Source organism: Lucilia cuprina, chromosome 3 (genome assembly GCF_022045245.1).
Source record: "Lucilia cuprina isolate Lc7/37 chromosome 3, ASM2204524v1, whole genome shotgun sequence".
Taxonomy (NCBI): Eukaryota; Metazoa; Arthropoda; class Insecta; order Diptera; family Calliphoridae; genus Lucilia; species Lucilia cuprina.
The window spans coordinates 45,644,378-45,656,223 of NC_060951.1; the positions used below are offsets into that span (position 1 = coordinate 45,644,378).

Sequence of the window (11,846 nt, forward strand, 5' to 3'; positions counted from 1 at the left end):
TTGAAGAAACTTTGAAAAAACTGTTATTTTTTTATTTTTTAGAAAATAATCGATATTTTTTATAGAATTACAGACAATTTCAAAACATACAATTAAAGAAAATTTTCAATAAATTTTTATTAAAAAATGTTAATTAATTTTTAAAAAACTTTCGATAACAAATTTTTGATAAATATAGTTTAATAGAAAATTTTTGATGAATAATTTTATTTGTAGAAAATTTTTGATAAATATTTTTTATAGAAAAATAACAATATTTTTGTAGAAAATTTTCGATAACAATTTTTTTTTTTTTTTTGTAAAGAAAAATTTTTATAAACATTTTTTTATAGAAAAACTTCTATAAAAATTTTTATATAGAAAAACTTCTATAAAAAATGTTTATAGAAAATGTTTATAAAATTTTGATAACAATTTTGTTTTAGATAATTTCGATATCAAATTTCGTATAGAAAAATTTCGGTAACAATTTTTATGTAGGAAAATTTTGATAACAAATTTTTTCTATAGGAAAATTTCTATAACAATTTTTTATAAAAAATTTTCGAAAACAATTATAGGAAAATTCCGATAACATTTTTTTCTATAGGAAAATATCCATAACATTTTTTATAGAAAAATTTCGATAACAATATTCTCTTTCGTTAAAAGATTTCTATATAGAACAATTTAGATTATAATTTTCTTTATAGAAAAATATCGATAACATTATTTGTTTAATGAAAACTTTTTGATAACAATTTTCTTTATAAGAAAATTTCGATAACAATTCTTAAATGATTTTGAAAAGAAAAATTCGTTAAAAATTTTGTTATAGAAAAATTTTGATATTTTTTATAGAAAGAACCCGTTAAATTTTTTTTTATAGAAACATTTCTTTTGCATTTTTTTATAGAAAAATATAGATAACAATTTGTATTAATTTTATATAGAAAATTTTCGAAAACAATTTTCCTTATAGACAAATTTCGATAACTATATTCTTTATAAAAAATTTGAATAACAATATTTTTATAGGAAAATTTCGATAACAATTTTTATATAAACTTTTCGAAAACAATTTTTTATATAAACTTTTCCAAAAAAAAAAAACAATTTTTTATAGAAAAATTTTGATAAAAAATTAAGAAAATTTCGATAACAATTTTTTATAAAAAATTTCGATTAGAAAAATCTTATAGGAATATGTCGATACAATTTCTTTATAGATTTCAATTACAATATTCTTATAGGAAAATTTCGATACAATTTTCTTTATAGAATAATTTTGACAACTTTAATTTTGACAACTTTTTTATAGAAAAATTTCGATAATAATTTTCTTTATAAAAAATTCGTTAAAAAATTTTATTATTGAAAAACTTGGAAAACAAAATTTTAAAAGAAAAAATTGTTAAAAAAAATTATTTAGAAAAATTTCAACAACAATTTTCTTTACAGAACAATTTCGCAAAAAATGTATATACAAATTTTGAATACAATTTTCTTTAGAGAAATATTTCGATAAAAATTTGTATTAATTTCAATAGAAAATTTTCTCTATATAAAACAATTTTCGATACAATTTTCTTTATAGACAAATTTTGATAACAATTTTTTTAAGGAAAATTTCGATAACAATTTGTTCATAGAAATGTTTCTATAACAATTTTTAAGGAAATTTTCGATAATAATAATGTATTTAGGAAGTTTTCGTTAACAATTTTTTTGTACAGAAAACTTTTTATAGAAACTTTTCGTTAACAATATTCTTTATAGGATTTGAAGAAAATTTTTGTTGACAAATTTTTTATATAAAATTTTCGATAACAATTTTTTTATAAAAATCTTTCAATAATAAATTTTAAAATAGAAATTAAAAAAAAATCCTCTTTTTATTGAAAATGTTTGAAGATTTTTCTATTTCAAGCAAATGTTTGAAAAGTTTTCATATTCTAAGGAATGTTGGAAAAGTTCACTTTTTAAATAATGAGAGTTTTAATTTTTCATACAAATTGTTTTTGTATTTTCAAAAATTTGTAAGAAAATATTTTCAACTCAATATTTTGAAGTGTTTTACAAAATATGGGGGAAAATTTTCAAAATTATCTCTTTTAATGTCGATGACATATCGGTTAATTAAATCAGTTTTAGTTTAAGATGAAATTAACAAAAATAAGTAGTTATTCACCTAAAACGTAAGTACTTACACTTTGCACCAATATTACTTGCCTATTTACTGGGTAAGTAAAGATTTAGCTGGAAACATTCTAAAAAACTGTGTTTTCTAAACATTATACAAATATAAAATATATGAAACTCATTTTCTTATTCGATTATTTTTCTTTCCATTTAACTTAAAGAAATTGTATTTTGTTTGTTTGCATTAAACGTTGTCACTTTAACAGTTCATTTAACTATTTTTACATGAAAACTGTTGCTTTTTGTTGAAATATTTCACATACATTCGTTTTGCCAACAAAACTTTCATTTGGAAAAAAGTGTTTTTCACCCGTTTCATTACTTTCTAAATGCATCCTGCAGAAAATCTAGAACTAGTCAACGATAAGCGAACAACACAGCACACAAATTAAAAATATTTATTGTACTTGTATTAAAAAAAGAAGAAAAATTTAATGAAAATCTGTTGAAAAAAAAAAAACAAATATTATAAGCAAGTGGAAGTATCTAAGCAAAATGCAAGTAAAAATGAAAAAAGCGCGTCAATTAAAAATACAAATAGAAAAAAAGTGCAATTATTTATTTTTAAATACAAGAACAAGAGCAACAACTAAACCAAAAAATAACCAAATAAAAATCTACTTCTTTAAATAACTTAACCAAAAACCAGCAAAACATTTGTGGCCAATTTACCAGCATTTTTCTCAGACTTTATGTTTGTCACACTATTTATTGGACGACGAGAGAGAAAAAGCAAAAGAATAAAACCAAAATAATTCTACTTGAATCTAGTTTTTTTTATACTTCGGCTGCTTGTTTTAATTAACATTTATTTTTAAAAAGTTTCTTACAACTTTATACTATTTTTAATTACAACAATATCTTTTATATTTTGTATCTTTAGCGCCAATACGCAAATGGACAATGATGTCACACCAGTTTACTTGGCAGCACAAGAGGGACATTTGGAGGTTCTAAAATTTTTAGTGCTTGAAGCTGGCGGCTCATTATATGTACGAGCACGCGATGGCATGGCACCGATACATGCTGCTTCACAAATGGGCTGTTTGGATTGTGTCAAATGGATGGTAAGTCAATAATTATTTTCTTTTTTTTGTGCGAAAGTTAATTAGAAAACAAAATTTCTCACGTTCCTGTGAACGAAATTGTAAGCCAAGTTCAGGAAACAAGAAATGTAATGAGAATAATAATTTTTAATAGTTTTTTTTTAACGTTAACAACCAATAGCGTTATAAGTACCCAGACGGATTAAATTCCACTTGAAATTGTATGCCGCTATTGTCATGTTGATAGTAGTAATATCAACATGATTTTATAAATTTGACCTTTTGTTACAAACCAATTACAAAAATGACATGTACGGTTTTTAATCGAAATATTTTCAAAAATTCGAATGGTTTTGGAACCGACATTGGACCCTAATTGATCCTTCCTTTCATATAAGGCCTTCTTTGGAAAATCTCTTTAATTTGAATTGAGATCACCAAGTTTTATAACTACTGAATTTTTTGAGGATCGGTTCATAATTAATCCTATTTAACATATAAGATCCTCTTTAGAAATGTATTTCAAAGTAATAAAATTAGACAAATATAAGTTTTATAGTAACAAAAATCATAATTGAACTTATCCAGTGTTAAAAAAATCTTCATATTTAATTAAAATTGGTTCGGTTCTAACCACCATAACTATCCTTAAAATACCAGTATAGTGACGAAATTCATCATAAACTTGTAGGAACAAAATCTAACTAATTTATTTTTCGGAATTTCGGAACATTGTTGATCCCATAAACCCCACTCTCTAATGGAAAAAATGTACTTTTTGAAAACATTTGATAACATTTGAAAACATCACTATAATAAGAATGGTTCATAACTAAATCAAGTTCCCATTAAACTTCTATGATATAAGCCCCTTCTATGTCGCTCTCTCCGCAACTAGTCGAACAAGTTGTTAAGCCCTCAGTTACGGTCCTCTACTGAAAATTACTTATCACTATATAACTTATGTTAAAACAAGTATGAATGACCATATGATACCCTACACCTATCAGTATGTATGTTAAAAATGGGGATTATTTAAAAAAATAAAGCATTTGGTTTGTTTTTTAACTTTATTTCGAAGTATTTTTACTTTTATTTTGGCAAAAAAAAAGAATTTTTTTACAAGAGGGCTCAAAGGGGAGTAGGGCAAAATATGGCCCTATCCTTAAAAATGTTGGTAGGGGGAGTTACGTCTTCTTCAATATTATTTATGTAGAATTTAAAAGTGTTATTAGTGTTTGTAAGTGAATTTTGACCTTTAAGTCTTTTTCTGAAGGGGAGTTTGTATGGGGGATAGGATCAAATGAATCCCGATCATTACAAAAATCGGTAGTGTCATTTAAAGTTCTAAAAAACTAAGTTTTGTCGACTTTTGTTAACATAATAGATCATTTAAATTAATTATAAGCCAAAAGGCCCTATTTGGGGGGTACGGTTGTATGGGGGCTAGTCGAAATAATAGACCATTTTCAATAGGCTTCGTCCTTGGTCCAAAAGAAGCGTGTGTGCCAAATTTCATCTAATTATCTTCAAAATTGCGGCCTGTACCTTGCGCACAAGTTTTACATGGACAGCCAGCCAGACGGACGGACATAGCTTAATCGAATGAAAAATGATTCTAAGCAATTGGTATACTTTAAGGTGGGTATAGGACGAATATTTTTCTATGTTACAAACATCAGCACAAACCCAATAAATATTGATTCAAGACTAATGGGCTAATCAGTCCATTATCGGACCTGAATTTAATTCAAAGCTTAGTGATCTCTTAAATACATTTAAAAATAGACCCTGTAGTAATGCACTTGTTTTGAAATCTTATCCATATGTCTGTCTATCTATCCATCCATTAATCTATCTATCTATATATCTATCTATCTATCTATCTATCTATCTATCTATCTATCTATCTATCTATCTATCTATCTATCTATATCGGCACTAAGAACTTAAATATTCATCTAAACATTTTCAAGAGAAAACAGCTGTCTTCCATCTGGAGGGACTGAAGCCCCCACTAAAATGGTGTAGGGTATAAAAAGAAAATTGTGTATCTAAGAAACTTTTAGAGTCAGAATTTTCAAATTTTATTTGAACAACTTTGACACTCATGTAAACATTTAGAGTATAACGGGCGGACACTCAATCGGGAACTTGGCACATGAATCAAATACAAAATTTCGTTTATCTGGGAATGGATTTTTGAAATTTTGAACATTTTGGAGGAAAAAGTTCGGACTTTTATCTAAGGATCTTAAAGGTCCCACATGACTTAAATTGAAAAATTCGTATATCTTAAATCCTATTAGAGCAAGAATCTTCAAATTTTACATGAAGAACTCTGACATTAATGTAAACATTTAGACAATAACGGCCGTATTTTTAGTTCCACATTGTTATATTCATAAATTTCATAGATATATAGAAAATGGCGAACTTGCAGTAATGGCTTATGGTAGGTTAGTGTTCTAGTCTGGTAGACCGGAGGTGGTGGGTTCGATTTCCACCTGTGGCACTGGTTAAGGAGCGCACAACAGGCCCGATAGTGGCCTAGGTGTATTTCTTCGGATTTAATGTATTTATGTACATTCTCCTTTCAAACTAACTGCAGTAATGTACTTGGCATGTAAAATGTAAATTAATAAATCGTTTTATTGACTTCCATGAGGATCAGCCCATTCAGAAAATCACTTAAAGTCCTATTAGCCGGTAATTGCTTTGACGTTTCGGTTACGTTTAAAACATTTTAATATTTATGTTTAATCAAGAGAAAAAGCAAAAAGTATTTACAAGATGGAATTCTAGCAAACTTTTCTATTAATGATTCAAGATAATTCAATTGACAATTTTTCTTAGAATTTTATTTACAAGACATTTAACAAATCCATAAAGATGTTGTCATTTTTGATGTAATTTTCTTAGTTGTGTATAGTTGAATCAATAAGAAGGTGCGCCAACATTTTCCTATTAGACAAATTCCATTAATTTATTCTAAGCTGCCTACAGAGGATACATTGTTTAGAGAGAGATTTTATTATGAACATGTTTTTTTAATATTATTAATATCGATTATATTTTAAAAGTTAAATTCTCCCGTTTTTAAAATATTTAATTAAATTTAGTTAAAATGCAGAAATATGAAATAACTTAGTAGAACACCTCAATTCGCATTAAATTTTAAAGTTGACTAGTTGCACATTTCAAACTGTTAAAAATCTTAACAAATCATTTGTCAAAATCTCTTTTCTTTGAAATTTATACATCTTGTCAAACATTTAGACCAATCTAGTTTCCAAAAGAGAAATGTCAACATAATATGACAATTAACATTTATTTTTTTGACCGAAATGTTTAACAAAAGGCGTTTACAAATGTAAAAAAAAAAACTGAATGTGATCTAAATCGTAATACAAGTGTGTACATGTATATTTTGTGTTAAATTTCATTTAATTTTTTTTTATAGCCAAGTACAAGTATTTAAATAGGTGCCAAAACCAGTTTTTCCAATTTTTTTAAAGTCGGCTTTCTTACGCGCCACTGTCAACCAACATGTTCAATTGTTGCAAGTTCAATTGCCAAAAAAACACAGTTGATTAGTTTTTTTTACATATTGGTTGCTGGTAAAATGTTAAAATTTATTTAATTCTTTTTCATTCGTTTGTGATTTCCATTTTGATTTTAAGCAACAATTCTATTCACTGTGTATGCATGTCTAAGCATGTTAACGGTTAAAAGTTTGTATTTGTATATTAATTTCCCAGACATCGTTTTATTGAGAATGTTTTTAAGTCAGATTAATGAGAGAAAATATTTTTTGCTAGTTAATTTATGAAATAAACAATAAATTGACATTTTCATTTTTCAAAATCGAGTTCTCAAATTACTTTTACTATTTGGCCGAAACTAGTATTTATCTAATATGTCATTTTGGGAGAAAAATTAATAAGACTGTTATTGAAAGCGGGTGTGCTAAATTTTACACTTAAATTCATTTGAAATATTTTCATATTAGTAGCACACATATTTATGGTCTTACTCAGAAATATGTTAAGAAAACAAAGTCAAACGTTGCAGTTTAAAGATGGGCGAAGGACCATATTTACACGAGTTGCTATGATTATGTTTATATTTAATTTTATATTTAATTCATATGGAAGGTGTTAAAAGCACCCCCACTTCAAAGCCCGATCAATTTTCGCGAAATATTCACCTGATTGTCAGAGTTCTTCATGTAAAATTTGATGATTCTTGCTGGGGGTTCCAGCCCTCCCTAAATATAAGTCCTGACTTTTTTCTACAAAGTGTTCAAGTGAATATTAAAATCCTTTATGCAAAATTTAAAAAAATCTAATTCTATTAGATTCCCAGATAAATTTTGTATGCCGCTCCCTTTATTGGTAGTTCGCCAATTTATGATCCAAAATATGGATTTTAAAGTTCTTCGTGCAAAATTTTAGAACTCAAACTGTAAAAGTGTGTGGTGCCACGCCCCTACCGCTAGTCCGCCTACTTTTTGTTCTAAATAAACATATTGACACTAAAGTGGCTCCGATATAATTTAAAAACTCTATTTGTTATATTATCTCAGATCTACTGATTTAATATTTTCTTAACACATACTTATAAAGATCATCATAATGGGCCAATTCTTTGAAACTTGATGCAGGTATTAAGATAAATCGATTTGAAAGCGATTAATGTTCATTAGTCGATTTGAAATATTAAAGTGGCTCCTTAAAAACCTTATATGGGACCCAAAGTCAAGTATATTCCAATATTTAGAATATGTTAATAAATTTACGACATCTTATCTATAATTAACATATATGAGGAGTTTTAGGTTCAATCTCGGTGACCTTTATATTGGAAATTAATGGATCTATTGAATCGACTTAAACATTAGCTCATCTGGGTCCAGTTGCGATACAGTTTTGTGATGATAACAATTATTTATGAATTATAAAGTTGCTTTCAAAAATCTTTATTTCTTTAATAAATGAATGATGGACAAAGCGCCTTTTAAGGGCAATGACAGACAAATATGATATTATACTAAACCTGTTCCGCAACTTCCGAATTTTTCTCCGTCTGTGTAAATTTGAATATGATCTTTTCCGATCGAATGAACTCTTAGGGTTGCATCTAACAAAATATCAGTGGAAAATAGCTTTAGCTATTACATAATCAATTCTAGATCACAGATTGATTTAAAAATTAAAAAAAAAAATCCTTTTGTATCCATATTATTGCAGTTTGAACTTTAATGGTTGCTTTAATAATAAAATTTTTAAATCGTCCTTGGAATATATTCAAAAATTTAAATCTGTTTATTTGATGTATATTTTACTTAAAGGGATCGCCATCCTATAATTAAATCTCTTCCGAAAGTAATTTTGAAATGTTCGCTACACATAAAAGTGTAGGTAGTATAGTATATATAGATTATAAAGACTTACATACCATTCTTGCATTAAATTTTTATGGAAAAACTTGATTATTTTTATCAGAACAACAACATCTATGATAAATGTACAAAGAATTTTCAAACAATTAAATTCAATCATTAACTCCAGAAAAAAACAGGACACATTTTGAAAATAAAAACTAAATGTTAAAGTTGTCAGTTAACATACCAGTTTAGATATCTCGAACTCCAACATCTTTTAAATTATTTCCGTAAATTGAGAACAACACAATCTAGATTGCACACATAACGTTATTGTACCAACATGTCAAGGTTGTAGAACACCAACAAAAACAAACACAATCTAAATTCTGCTCAAAAAACAAGATTTAAAAAGCCAACTTGCAACAACCGGTAAATGGTTAAAAAACAAACTCGTGCTAAAAATATAAATAACAACAACAAACATTTAGAATTTTTCCCAATATGGTTATTCTAAGTTTAAAAAAAAACAATTAAGTTAATTTAACGGTTTACACATGTAGTTTGAAGAACAAACAAAAACTGTCCATAGAATATTTACATATGTTATAGAAAAAACCTCTAAAAAAAAGTTTACAGTTGTACGCACATCCTGTACATGAAAGAAACAATGAAAATTGACAACTAACTAAACTGTCAATTAGTAACTTGTTGGTTTTTTCCTTGCTTAACTTTATTGAACAATAGATTCTACAAAACTGAATAAAGTTTTGTAACTGATACATGGTTTATGGTTGATTGTGTATTTAGTGATCAATGCTGCAGTTGAGTTATGTTGAAATTAAGATATTTAACAATTTATTTTATAATACATAGATGGTTTTCGTTATGTACCCTATAGTAGATGTTGAATTATTAACAACTGCATATAGCATTTAATAACAATTTTCCCAAAAACAAGATCAAATAAAAAGTAAAATGACATGTACTGAATGCATCTAAAAGATCAGGGATTAATCATCCCGCATTTTAACTGAATCATTTATTTGTTGAATATACTATTAGCTTATCACATATAGAATTAAATAAAACAATTTAGAATATTTTCAAATACTTACATTAATAAAGAATATAAAATGTCAAAATCAGCTGACATGTTCGTGCGCTGTTTGTGACGCTTATAAAAGTAGAATGTCGGTATTGTCATAGAATCAGCATACAAATACATTGATTCTACTTTTTTGACAGACTCGTAGGTTGCGAGAAAGCGTAGAACGCGTGATATGATTCATTCTGATGAATGTAATGCAAATTAATTAATCAGTGTTACTTACTTACTTATTTACTTACTTACTTACTTACTTACTTACTTACTTACTTACTTACTTACTTACTTACTTACTTACTTACTTACTTACTTACTTACTTACTTACTTACTTACTTACTTACTTACTTACTTACTTACTTACTTACTTACTTACTTACTTACTTACTTACTTACTTACTTACTTACTTACTTACTTACTTACTTACTTACTTACTTACTTACTTACTTACTTACTTACATACATACTTACTTACTTACTTTCTTACTTACTTATTTACTTACATACTTAATTACTTACTTACATACTTACTTACATACTTACTTACATACTTACTTACTTCCTTACTTATTTACTTACATACTTAGAATCTTTTTTTAATAGATTTAGCTATGTCCGTCTGTCCGTCCATATACCCTTGTAATCAAACTACAGGCCGCAGTTTTTAAGACAATGAATTTTGGTAGATGATCTTTTATTGACCCAAGGACGATGCCTACTGAAAATATTTAAGATCGGTTTATTATTTCACCTAGCCCCCATACAACTGAACCTCCGAATAGGGCTTCTAAACCTTGTAATCAAACTACAGGTCGCAATTTTGTAGATAATTCAATAAAATTTGACACATGATCTTTTATGGTACCGTAGGCGAAGCCTTTTGAAAATGGTTAACATCAGTCCACTAATTTACCTAGCCACCATACAACTGAACCCGCCGAATGGGGGATTTTAAGTTCAGAATTATGTTTATTATACTCGTATCTCGACAAAAAGCTGCAAAACCAAGTTCAATACTAGCCTTGATGACCCTCAAGAACTTTGTAATTATAGGGCCTCATTTTGCCCTAGCCCTTATAAAAAAAACCCCTTCAAAATTTAACTTAAATATCCACAGATTTATTAAACAATAAATGGCTCGCCCGACTATAACTTCTATCTTGTCAGAAATCACGGCTTAAAGCTATGTTTTGTAGTGTATTAAAAAGTCGTTTAATAAAATTTGAAAATTCATACTCTATTTACATTTAACAATGTTGTAGTAGTTTTTAAAATTGCAATATGTAGTTTAAAATAAACACTTCCTGTACAAGAAGATGATCTGGTTTGTATTGATGAAATTTTGCATTTTATTGGCAACCAATAAATACAAAATATTTCAATAGAATTATTAATAAATCCATCTATAATCTATAATTTAAAAAAAAACACATGTCATGGCAGTTGTTTTGTTAAAACAAAACAAAAACCTAGAATTATAAAAATATAGAAGAATTTTTATTTTTATACAAATATTTCCTTTGTAATGTTAATTTTAATTTCGGCAGACTCTAGAAAATTTAAAAATACAAATTAAAAAGTATTTAATCAAAACGTGTTGCATATTGAGCATTAACATTTTATACTAAAAAAACAAAATAACTAAATCATTATTTTTATGGTTTCCATTTAAGCAAAAATGTTTAAAATAATTATAATAATCATTGAGTAACCATAATTAAATGACTATTTGGACTTTTATGACCGCCTATAACAAAACCGTTCACATTATTTTTATATTTAAACTAAAACATTAGTTTAAAAACTATATAATTTAAATGTATATACATAGGTATTTACTGGCTATACACAATTTTATAAAGTTAAAAATAAAATTAAACTTAAATTTAAATTTAACAATTTGCACAACTACATTTTGTTAGCTGAAAATCTCCTTTCTAAATTGTACTAAATTATAGTCATCTTTTAAACTATTTTGTGTGAGTTTTATTTTTTATTTTCGTTTATTTCTATTAAACTTTGCTTCTTAGACAATAAACTATAAAAAAACTTCGTTTTCTTGAAATTGAAAACTTTAGCATGTGATTAGGGTTTTCAGTTTTTTGCATAACTTTTAGCGTGGTAGA

At 26.6% G+C, this 11,846-nt stretch overlaps 1 protein-coding gene across 6 annotated transcripts in view; it reads left to right on the plus strand.

The window, feature by feature from the left end:
- The window catches only part of LOC111677722 (GATA zinc finger domain-containing protein 14), a 92,444-nt gene that overhangs the window by 54,286 nt on the left and 26,312 nt on the right, over positions 1 to 11,846 (plus strand). For all 6 annotated transcript variants that reach the window (XM_023438910.2, XM_023438909.2, XM_046947439.1 and 3 more), the window contains one exon: positions 3,065 to 3,248. In XM_023438910.2, coding sequence (XP_023294678.2) covers positions 3,065 to 3,248 — 184 coding nt within the window. The remainder of the gene's footprint in view (positions 1 to 3,064; positions 3,249 to 11,846) is intronic.